Source organism: Leucopleurus acutus (genome assembly GCF_964270905.1).
Source record: "Leucopleurus acutus genome assembly, chromosome: 6".
NCBI classification, from domain to species: Eukaryota; Metazoa; Chordata; class Mammalia; order Artiodactyla; family Delphinidae; genus Leucopleurus; species Leucopleurus acutus.
The window spans coordinates 5,379,644-5,392,053 of record NC_139149.1 but is presented as its reverse complement, the minus strand read 5'-3'; the positions used below and the strand labels follow the sequence as shown (position 1 = coordinate 5,392,053).

At 46.2% G+C, this 12,410-nt stretch overlaps 1 protein-coding gene across 2 annotated transcripts in view; it reads right to left on the bottom strand.

Moving 5' to 3' along the window:
• Positions 1 to 7,988: 7,988 nt before the first annotated feature.
• The window catches only part of PLEKHB2 (pleckstrin homology domain containing B2), a 47,414-nt gene continuing 42,992 nt past the window's right edge, over positions 7,989 to 12,410 (bottom strand). For both annotated transcript variants that reach the window (XM_082841499.1, XM_082841500.1), the window contains exon 8: positions 7,989 to 10,828. In XM_082841499.1, the coding sequence (XP_082697625.1) occupies positions 10,692 to 10,828 (137 nt within the window). In that variant the 3' untranslated portion in view covers positions 7,989 to 10,691. The remainder of the gene's footprint in view (positions 10,829 to 12,410) is intronic.

Here is a 12,410-nt window from a genome sequence, read left to right as displayed (position 1 = left end):
CCATTCACAGGAAAGTAAGTATTTGACAGAAACCATCCCGAGGAAGCCCAGACATTGGAAATATTAGTCAAAGACATTAAATAAACTGTCTTAAATATGCTCAGTCACTTAAAGGAAACCATGGAAAAGAACTAAAGGAAATCAGTAAAACTATGTGAGCAAAATGAGAATATCAATAAAGAGATAAAATTATAAGAAGGAATCAAACCAAAATTCTGGCAATGAAAATCACTAGAGATATTCAACAGCAGATTTGAGCAGGCAGAAGAAAGGACTGATGAACCTGGAGATAAGGCAACTGAAATGATCCAGTCTGTGGAACAGAAAGAAAAAAGAATGGAGAACAGTTAATAAGCCTGAGGGACTTGTAGAACACCATCAAAACTACCAACATATGCATAATAGAATTCTAAGAGAAGACAGAAAGGAACAAAAAGGGACAGAAAGAATTCTTAGGAAATAATGGCCAAAAATTTCCCAAAGCTGATGGAACACATGCATATACACATTCAAGATGCTCAACAAATACCAAGTTGGATAAGACATCCACACCAATACACATTATAGTAAATTATCAAAGCCCAAACATCGAGAATGTTTACTGCAACAAGAGAGAACAGACTCATCATGTACAAGAGATTTTCAATAAGATTAACAGCTGATTTTTCCATCAGTACCATGGAAGCCAGAAGATGGGGTATGGCATATTTAAAGTCCTGAAAGAAAAGAACTGTCAACCAATAATTCTATATCCAGCAAAACCATCTTTTAAAAATGAAAGAAATTAAGATATTTCCAGATTAACAAAAACTGAGGGAGTGAATTACCAGTAGAACTACCCTATAAGAGATGCTAAGGGAGTTCTTCATGCCGAAATGAAAAAACCCTAGACATTAACTCAAAGTTAGAAAAAATAAAGAACAATGACAAAGGTGACTACATAGGTAAATATAAAGGCTGATATTATTGTTTTTAGTTTGTAACACCTCTTTTTTTCCTAAATGATTTAAAAGACAAATACATAAAGCAATAATTATAAATCAATGTCAATGGGAAAATGATGTATAAAGATGTAATCTGTGACAATAATGATATAAAGGGTAAAGGATGGAAAGGTATATAAGCAGAGTATTTCTATATTGTTGATGCTAAGCTGATATTATTCAAACAAAATGTGTTTAATTGAAACAGTTGTTAATTGCAATCCCCAAGATAACCACTTAAAAATAACTAAAAATTATATAGAAAAGTAAAAGAAAGGGAATCAAAATGTACACTACAAAAAAAATCAACTAAACACACACACACACACACACACACAAAACCAATGGAGGAAAAAAATATATGTAAGATACAGAGAAAACAAATAGGCAAATGGCAGAAGTAAATCCTTCATTAAAGTAAATGACTTTAAGTATAAGTAAACTCTCCTATTAGAAGGCAGAGATTGCCCCCCCCTTGGGGGCAGTGCCAGCTATTCCCAGACTGGAAGGGGGCCATGCAGTGGGCACGGAAGGAACTCGGACCACACACAAGTCTGGCATTGTGAAGACTAAGCCCCCATGTGGGTAGTCCTCATGAAGGGGGGCCCCCAAAGAGATCTTATCAAGCAGCTTTCTTCAAATTTCCTCAGGGTGCCTCAATGTCCTGTTGGGCTCTTTTCTCTGGCGGCTTCCCCTTGCAAGTGATAGGGAGAAAGTTGAGACATAAACAATGGAAGGTCATTCGTTCAGCACCTCCCATCCCCCAGGTGCCACAGGAGGCCTGAAGGTAGAATAGGAACAGAGACGCATGCCACTCATTGGCTGAGAGCCTTGACTGGTTAATTACACAAATATGCACGTATCAAAGGAGAAGCCACAGAGGAGCGGTGAAGAAAAGGAAGGCACCATTTTGGGGAGAATGGATACATGTATATGTATGGCTGAGTCGCTTTGCTATGCACTATCACAACATTGTTCATTGGCTCTACTCCAACATAAAATAAAAAGTTAAAAAAAAGAAGAAGAAAGAAAAGGAAGGCACCATCAAAGAAATGAGAGGCCTGTCTCCAAGGTCAGGGGGCTTCCCTGACAAAATGCTCCTTTGGCTGAGATTTGAAGGATGAGCTAGAACTAACTGAGGAGCAGATGTGTGCTGTGAAGGGTGCCGAATTGGGTAGAGAGAGGGAGGACATTGGGGCAGGGAACAATGCCCGTGGGTGAGGAACAGCATGTGCAAAGAGTGAAGTGCAGCGGGGTGGGGGGAAGGGGGGGGACTCTGGAGCAGGGAACAGTGTCCATGCAGGGGGAAGAGTGAGTGCAAAGGACCAGAGGCCAGAAGCCCCTTGTAGGTGAACAGAAGGGAGGCTTGGGCCGGTCCAGTGCTGGGAAGGTGTTCAGTCTAAATGCTGTGAGAAATGGGAAGGTTCTGCAGCGCCTGAGGACTCCACAGCTAATGGGAAAGACAAGAGGCCTTTCCCATTACATGGCACCAGGGTTTCCGCTGCTTCACGGTGTGGCCTGGAAAAACTGACCAGCCAGTCTATACTGGCCAAGGTTTTAGCCCAGGGCAAGCTGATGCCACTCCCTTGCAGATGGCCCAAGTGTTGTTCTAATAAGATGCTATTTTCCAACCCTGAATATTCAACAGAATGTTATTACTGAATTCCACCATTGCTGAGCACCCAGCTCCATGCCAGCCACAAGAGCATGCTGGAAGCCGTTTCTGGGAGAGGGAAGGAGTCCCAGTCACAGGAGCCCCTGCTGGGTTACCCTCCTGGGCTTCGGTGTCCTCACCTGTGAAAACAGTCCTAGGAGCAGCACACAGGGCACTCACCTGCGCCAGGCCCTCTTTCAAAGTGTCTCCTGTGTGTTAACTCCACAAGCTGAGCTCCCCCCTGGGGCGGCTGCGGCCACGTCCCCATTTTACAGATGAGGTTGCTGAGTCTCAGGAGGGCAGGAGGGGAGGAAGGAAGATAGCCGGGCCCTACTCTCTCCAGGTTTCTCTCTCCTGGTCCCCACTGAGCGGGCACTCACCTCCCTGCACTGGTGATCAGGCTTCTCTTACAGACCCTGTGGCACGTGGCACACGGGCACCAGCGACTGCCTGGCCCAGACGCTCACAGAGCAGGTACAGCTCAGGGCCAGACTTGAACCTGGCAGCGGGTGACGAGAATGGTGATAACCCCCTCCAGTCTTGGATGTGGAGCTCTCCTGGAGGATGCCGTCTGGAGAGCACACGGGCCCCTTCTGTGTATGCACAGCTGCGCGTGTCTGTGTAGCTCCCTGAGGCCAAGGTGTGCCCACCTGGACCCCTCGTCCTCCTCGTGTGCCACAGGCCGCTGCTCACGGCAAGGGTCTCAAAGTAGACGGAGCCCGCATGCACCACACTGCCCGGGATGCTCAGCCTGCATCACCCGGTGCGCTCAGAGGCTTCATCCCCAGGTAGAGGAGCTTCAGAGCCGGCTGGTAGGCCCTGATGCCTGAAGCCAGGCCCTTGCCATGACGGGCTTGGGGAGGGAAAGCTCAGGAGGGTGTGTGGGCCTGTGTGCAGGCCCTGCCCCAAACCCACTCCCATCCTCTCCACTTTCCACTGAAGCAAGTTAAGGTACTGATGACCTCCACTTGCCAAACCCAGTGGCCACCCTCTACTGCCCCCTCCCCTGACCACGCCGCCGTCCGCACCCTCTACAGGCTGTGACAATGAGCGAGAGGCAGTTTGGCAGGAGTGGGATTTGTCTGTACCCTCACGCCCCTCATGACAGCCTACACAGTGGAGGGGCTGCCCTGATCCCTACCACATGGGTGCTGCCAGGTGAGCTACCTTGGTGCCCAGACGATTCACCCCGGGCAGTTAGGGAAGGACCGGGCCAAGCCCTCGCCCTGATAGAGGCTCAGGGGTGACCTCAGGCAGGCCCCTTAGCCTCTCAGGACCTCGCCTGAGGCCCCTAGGAACACTGGAGGCAGAGCCGTGGAGCAGGCGGCCCAGCCCAAGCCCGTGACGAGGAAGCGGGAGCACGGGTGCAGGGCTCTGGACTCTGCAACCAGACCCGAATCCAAGCACTTCCTCTTCTTCTGGGCTCAGTCTGGGAAGCCCTGGGAGACACAGCAGGGACTGGGGGGTGTGGGGCGGGGCTGAGAGAAGGTGTGACAGCAGGGACATTCCTGGGGCTGCTCTGACACCCAGTGGTGACTCTCAGATCCGGCTGTGGCAAGGATGAAGTGCAGCTGCTCTCAAGGGGGAGAGAAGGAAGGCGGGGGAGGGAAGAGGAGAGGATGGAAGAGGGCGGGGCAGGGGGAGTCCGTTCTAGACCGGTGGTTCTCAAGATCTGAACTTGCACTGGAATCAACGTGAGGGCTGGTTGGTGACTCAAGAGTCCAAGCTGAGCCAGAGAATCTGCATTTCTGATAGGTTCCCAGGGGCTGCTGGTAGCCTGGGAGCACAGAGAACCACCATCTAGGAGTGGAGTGGAAGAAAGGGGATGACTGCTCACCGTGTGTCCTCCAGGGTGGGACTCTCATCATTACGCCTACTTTATGGAAGAAGTAGCTGAGACTTGGAGAGCCCATGCTGTCTACGTTCCCCCAGTGTGGCCCCAAGTCCTCCCTGTGGTCCCTCCTGCATGTCTGTGGAGCCGTCGCAGCCCACCCTTGTACCTACCATGCCTATCTGGACAGGTGAGGCAGCTCCTGAAAACTGGGATGAACAGTCTCCACGCACACTGCCCAGGACACCTCCCTGCAGGGACCCTAGGCCTCAGCCTCCCACTGCACCCAGAACACATTCCCTGTGCCCAGGAGGTGCTCATCTGGCCTCTGACAGGTAACTGAAAAAGACCAGGCCTGCCCTGCCGGACAGGCCACTCGAGCACCCCAGGCTCACTGCCCACTGGGGGGTGACCCTGTTAAGGAATGTCACCTGGATGACACAGAGTCACCAGCCCACCTGGGGTCCAGGGGGAGGCACTTCTGACCTGATTTCCTACCAGCCAGGCAGAGAAAAAGCCAGTGCCGGACACCTGTCCCCCATTGTGTCGTTCCTCTCATCACCGTGCTGAGCTGCAAGGGGAGAAAGTCTTCCTAGTCTGTCAGCAGGCACTGCAAGTGCAAGAGGGAGATGCTCCTGGCAGAGGTGAAAGGAAGGAACAAGTGTTCAGGACAGATAGGGCTTGGGGGAGCTAAGACCAGGGGAGAGTCAAGCCTGGACACAAACCCCTGGGGGCTGGTGGCACTGCAGAATCCAGCCCACCGTGGACCCTCTCAGGACTTTCTGGGCTTGAGTCCCAGGAATACGCATTTCTCGTCAGCACCTAGGCACCAGAGTTTGGACCTCGATGTTCCTGAGCCAAAGAACGCCACACCCCACATCCCAAGTGAGGCAGGGGGGTCTATTCTTCCCAGTGGGGGAGGAGACCCTGGAGGTCACACAGCAACAGGCAAGAATGTGTAACTCACAGGGAAGTGGGAGGGGGGGCGGAAATAATCAGGAGCCATGATGCTCAGTGAATACTTGATGGAATGAGCGAATTTAATGTATTAAAGAACAAATGGTTGGAATGACTATATTCCTTGCTGGACAGGGTGAATGTCTTTCTCTAGGTGCAAACCTGCCCATCAGTTGGTAAGTAGGGAAAGAAATAACTGAGCAACAAAAATACTCTGTGACCAAATGACATCTGTGTTACGTGAACCAACAATTTACATGTAATTTGCTACCACCCACTTCACTAATCAGTAAATACTGTGCAAATGAGGGTGAATAGGAGCCTGACTTCCACTGAGTGTTGAAGATAGTGGACCATCAGTATTTACCATTTACTGTGGCTCAGCGGCAGCTGTGGCCAGGGCGACTTCTTCCTGAGCTCAGACTACACCTCCCAGACCCCCTGCATGGCACCAGGGCCACGTGACTAGCTCTCCCCACTGGAATGAGAGCAGAACCTCGGGCACCGCTGCCAAGCTGAGGAGCGGGCTGTGTCTTCACCATCTTTCACTGCCAGCAGGATGCAGAAGCTCCCTGAGGACTCCAAGGCACCCGAGAGAGGCAGCTGCGGTCTCCAAATGAGTACCTGGGGCAGAAGTCTCCCTCCCAAGCAAACCACAGTGGACACGGCTTGAGCAGCAGAGCTTTTGGCCTTCAGCTCCTGCGGTGGCTTATCACAGCAGTCAGCCTCTGTGCATACGGTTCTCTAACACCCAGTCCCAGGCCCTGGTGTCATCCTGGAGGCGCTCAAGACAGTTACGCTCCAGGGAACCCTGTCATCCACTAGTTGCACACTATCAAAGAGAACACAGTACCTCCAAGAGTCCCACGCTGGGATGAGTCACTTTTGTACAGTATCCTTCATTATAGCATTCTTAGCAAAAGTAAAAGGGTACTGGATGAATTACAGGACAAATAAAATGAATGGGCAAGTTCCTTACGTGCTGATATAGAAATACCTCAGATATGTTAAGTGAAAAAAAAAGGATAAAACAGCATACATCAGCAGTTTTCAAAGTATGATCCAAGGAACCCTGAGGGTACCCAAGACCCTTTCTGAGGGTCTGCAAGGTCCTCCCTTTCCAACTATGTATCTATGTGAGGCTGTATTTCCTTCTATACTTCAACCAAAAGACAAGTAACAACAGACTGAACGCATAAGCAAACAGGCAAATCCAGCTATTAAGCCCGATGTTAAACTTTTTCAAACGTGAAAACACTCTGCCTCACTGATTTTGTATTGGAAAATATTTTTTATCAAGTCTATCTTTTAAATATAATGGGTTTACCATTTCTTAAGAAAGTTTTCAAATTTCTCAATTTTATTTTCTAATATGGTAAATAATGACAGATATAACTCACCTTAAAGACCTCCTGGGAAGCCTCAAAAATTTAATACTGTAAAAGGATCCTGAGACTAAGAAGTTTGAGTACCACTGGTGTATATACTACCCTTATTTTGTCAAAAAGGAAGAAAAATAAGAATTTATCTTTGTACTGGCTTATATATGCATGAAGAAAAACTCATGAAGGATAAATAAACCAGTATGAGTGGTTAAGCAAAGAGAAGATAGGAAATGGGAAATGGGCAGATGCAAGAAACTTTACTGAACCCTTTCTTTCATTTTGAAGCTATGCGTGTGTGTGTGTGTGTGTGTGTGTGTGTGTGTGTGTGTGTGTGTGTGTGTGTGTGTATAACCTATTCAAAAACTGAAAAAAAAAAAAGAGCCAGAGGCAGCAAGGGCCAGCATGATGGAAGATGAGAATAAAGTCCAGCTGAAAAGTAGAAGGGCTTACAAAGGCTGTGTGGAGTGTCTCCCCTACCCGACATCCAGAAATAAGTGTCCCCAGGCAAAATACTAGAGACTTCTTCCCTAAAGAAATGAAACCAACAGACCCAGAGCTTCTAGTATGAGATTCCTAATCTTAAACTATTACAGGCAACCACACATCACAATTTAATCAAAGTCTGCAACAGGCGAGATAAACAGAAAAGCTAGCCAGGAAGAGAGTGAGGTAATGCAGAAATGAAAAAAAAAGGTAAATAATTTTTTAAAACGAAACACAAAGTCGTGTACCCAAAGATATTGGAGAAGTTACTGAACCCACAAGGCCAAGTAGATCTGGTTGAGGAAGATACTGTCAGTTTTTTAATAGTCATCCTAGAAGTACTGACCCCTGTGATGTTCTTGTGGAAATTACTCTCATATACACATGGCACAGGGAAAAAGAATATGTTTTAATATCAGATATAAATCTGTTTCAGTTACTACCTGTGCGCTCCCAAGAAAAGAATTTAACCCAGAGTAACTTGGATAATACATCCCTTATGGAGTTAATATAGGAATTTAATAAGTTATTGTTTTCTGATGTGACAATACATTCCCTAGCACTTATGGAATGCTCAATAAAAGGCATTCTTATTGCCTGTGATGCAGCAGAAAAAGCTGACTGTGTTACTAGAAAATAAATGAAAAAAAAACCAAAACCAGATTCAAGGTTGTCAGAGCGAGGGGGTAGGGGATGGGAGAAACGCATGAACTGTTTTTATCTTTATAGTTTAAATAAATTGAATTTTAAAAAAACAATAGAAGTCAATGAAATATGCTTTAAGGTTAACAATCATTTAATGTATTAACATTTTCACTTATAAACATACAATTTGCATATACAGGGAAAAATAGGTTCTGAGGACACAACAGAATACTAGAGACAGGCAAGCAATCAGAAAAAAAGATCAACCCTAGGAGAAAAAAATGGAACTGCATCCCATGCTGGTGTCTACATAAACTTGGGAAGGAGAAAGATCACACAGTATCACAAGTAATGTAGAAAATAAATGTGGGTCATTCTGTCTCAATGGCAGGAACTTCTCCCATGATCCAGATCTTGTGTCCCGGTCTGGCCCGTTTCATGAATGATGATCTGAAACAACCACGGGTCTCTCCCTTCTCTTTACATCTAAGACCCTGAATTTAACTCAAGGAATTAAAAGAACAAAGCTAAGAAACAAGCCAACTGGCATGTGTGCAATGTCAACAGCCAACCAGTTAAAAGTACACATGGAAGTAAAATACTGACTAAACCTGAACAAGTTCCTTCCAACTCACCTTCTTGATTTAGGATTACCTAAGCGCTAGCATCTATGAGAGCTGGGGCCAGGGAAATGAAGTATCTCAGCCCATCTTTATAGCGAGTATGCATTTCCTCTCAGGATCAAGTCACTAGTGACAGTGAACTTCCAGACTCAACTACAGTTGCCCAGTGGGACTGGCCCCGCTGGGGACAGGGACTGAAGATGGGGGGGCACACGTGTGCACGAGTTTCAGTCCATAGCTCTCCCCCTTCTGTCAGAGGGAAGCCAGGGAAACACAAGGAGACCATCTGCTTCAAGGGCATTTCACTGACGTAACTCAGTACCGGTGGTTCCAGTAACTCCAAGTTCAAAATGATGCAACATTAAAAACTGAGTTTAGTATTTTGTAAGTAAAACATACAGCTCGAATAATGATTACCATCTGAAAAGAACCATTCTTACTACATACGATGTAAAATAACTAAAGCAACATTGTTAACCATGAAAACCAGTGTCGTCACACATCACATCTGGCAACTTTCCACCATGTCAAACATCCAAAGAGATGACAGCCAAGTATACTTCTTTTCAGCTGGAAACAGACTCTCCAGTGTCAACAAGTGCAATAGAATTGGCTAGGAAAACACACCTGTGGTCACCACAAAGTTCATTTGGCATCTGGTTTCATACGGAGATAGATCTATTTAAGTCTGCCTTAGAGATGGAGTGGGTTGATCAGTGAAACAAAAGACTATGTATGTAACTGCCCACATAGAATAAAAACGGAATTTGTGCTACTAGGAGTGTATTTTATGGAAAATCGGGTCACATGGAGTACAGGAGCAGAGACCTTCAATGTGCTAAACTGCCTTTGTAAAAGTACATTTTTAAAAGCATGCAGGACAGAAAATTGGAATAACTGATGTTTTAAAATTTACATAAATAAAGAAATAAGAAAAATGCACGAAGTCTTCCAGAGCTTCACACATAGTTGGGGCTCAAATTAAATGGTTTTAAGCTTCTCTGTGACATTTGAGTCAAGAATGAAAACAAGGCCAGTGTCCTGGTCAGGTGGAGTAATACCCTGAGCAGGTCATTCATGTCCTTAGGCCGCAACTCCCATCTGTAACCTGAGTCTCCCCCACCATGCCCCCACCAGGGCTCCACGCACCCCAATGCTCAGGGACAGCCACAGTGCCCCAGTCCTGCACAGGACAGGAAACGGGCTCTTTAGCAGCCTTCAGAAGGCCCTCAGTGCAGCCCAATCCCCTGAAACAGTAACACTGTAACTATGGCTCTCATTCCACTTTCCTCACCATTCTCTTAATATTACTTTCTCAACAAGTAGAAAAATAAGCTATAAGTAGGCTGAAGTGGCAATAAAAATACTCAAACACTTAAAACATGATGCCTCTGAACAAAGCAAATCTACCTCTACACACTTGTTTGTAATTGTTTTGTCTTGTTCAAGTTTTAAACGATAAAGCCCTAAAACGCTGAGACTCAAGCCTACTCCTAATTTGGGATGTTTTCCAAGATCACTACCAAAAACAAACTAGTAAAAATAAAATGAAAAGCATCATTTTAAAGCGGGGGATCTGCCATCCCGCCCATCATCCTAAGCAGTCGGTTTTGTTGGAAGCCTGCAGAGCCCCAGAGGCTGTGGCGATATCACACCTTTGCCTCAGGAAGGTTCCAGCCTACGACTCCTGAAGTAACGTGCATCCAGGTCTGGTTTGAGGTTTCAAAGTCTGGCATTAAACCAAAACAGCTGCAGTTCTTCTTGCCACAATCAATCACCACTCATACATCACGACGTTACTCGCGTAACACTAAAATAACTACCCCTTAAGCACTAAGGCCTAACTCTAAAAGGAAAATGCCCTTTCCAAACAGGTGTGTTCAAATAAGGTATTCTGAGAGTTCCATAAAAAAACTCCTAGAATGAGCCAGTGCCCCCAAATAGTCCACGTTTTAACAGCACTCCAAAGCCTCCATGGTACATATATGGATTAGTTATAAGTATGTCACTACTTTCAAAAGAACTACTAAAACTATTATTAAAAACATTTATAACAAACAGAAATGCCCTGCAAATTATATTATTGCACACAGGGTATCAGAAGCTATGCACATCCAGGTTCCAAGGACTCTAGAAGACCCAGAACAGAGACCCCAAGGCCATGCCTGTGGCTGCTCCAGCCAGCATGCCCAGCGCCAGGTCACTGTCATTGTCTTGATACCGCTCACGAATGATGACTTGGTTGGCAGGCTGCTGTCCATAAAGTCCTAGAAAAGAAGGAAAAAATAGGAGCAGTTTGTGAAGTCCAACTTTCACTCAAAAAGATGGCTCACTTGACTGGGACCCTTCCAGAGGTTTCTCCATGCACTGCACCCCTCCCTCGGAGTGCTGGTGGGGTGACTGCAGTGAGTGCTCCCCAGCTCTCCTCCACCACAGGCGAAGGTGACTGGACTTGGCCAAGTGAGGAGGACACCTCCATTTCTAAGATGGCACTAAGAGAAAATCAAGATGCGCAGCTTCCCAAGGTCCACAGTCCCAGACACTGCAGAGAGCAGAATCCTAATGGAGCTGCAACCCCTAGCCTCCAATGTCCACTTCAGCCCCGCACATTCTGCTCATCAGGATGGCAGGCAGACAAGGAGTGTGGGAGACACACAGAGCCTAGAGACAATGGGAGAGTCAAGAATCCCCACTGACAGCTAAGAAGAAAAACCCACCTAGAAGTTAATTAGCTTCTTAGTATTCATGCAAACCATTTTTAAATTAAACCTTTAATCTGCTAACCTAACCTGCTCTTCATTTTTAACCTTATGTCTTTATGGGGAAAAATATTTATGCTAGGGGGAAAACTTCTAAAAGCAAACTTTAAACAAATTTAAAATTTATTTGCACAATTAGAGTTTACAACTGGAAATGTATTGCTTGTTCTCTTCTATGCTTCACAATATATTGTCCAATAGCTAATTAGCTTTAAAATTGCTCACATATAGTGTTAACTTTCCTCCTTGACCCACTATTCCCTTAGCAGTTCAACCCTAGGAAACAGATTAATCCAATAGTGATATGTCCACGTAGATGAAGAATGGAAGTGAAACCAACAGTGACACTAAAGGCTAACATCTACAAGTGCTTACTAGTCTAAGCACTTATAGTATTACAAGCATTTACATTCATTGACTCACTTAATCCTCACAAGAACCCTATGAATCGAGCTTCCTGTTATCCCTATTTTATAGACAGGCAAAAGTGAGGCACACAGGGGTTGAGGGCAGTATGTTTAAACTACAAAACTGGTGAACTGTAGCATTCACTATCACAGCCTTGAAATTTAAATAATTTCAATTAGGCAACTCCAACTAGTGAAATGTAATACAGTAGGAACCTGTAAGCTGACCTAATTAAAAGATCCCCTGGAGAGGAGAGGGGGAAGATGGCAGAAGAGTAAGACACGGAGATCACCTTCCTCCCCACAGATACACCAGAAATACATCTACACTTGGAACAACTCCTACAGAACACCTACTGAACGCTGGCAGAAGACCTCAGACCTCCCAAAAGGCAAGAAACTCCCCACGTACCTGGGTAGGGCAAAAAAAGAAAAAAGAAAAAACAGAGACAAAAGGATAGGGACGGGACCTGCACCAGTGGGAGGGAGCTGTGAAGGAGGAAAGGTTTCCACACACTAGAAGCCCCTTCGCGGGCGGAGACTGCGGGTGGCGGAGGAGGGAAGCTTTGGAGCCGTGGATGAGAGCGCGGCCACAGGGGTGCGGATGGCAAAGTGGAGAGATTCCATCACAGAGGATCAGTGCCAACCGGCACTCACCAGCCCGAAAGGCTTGTCTGCTCAGC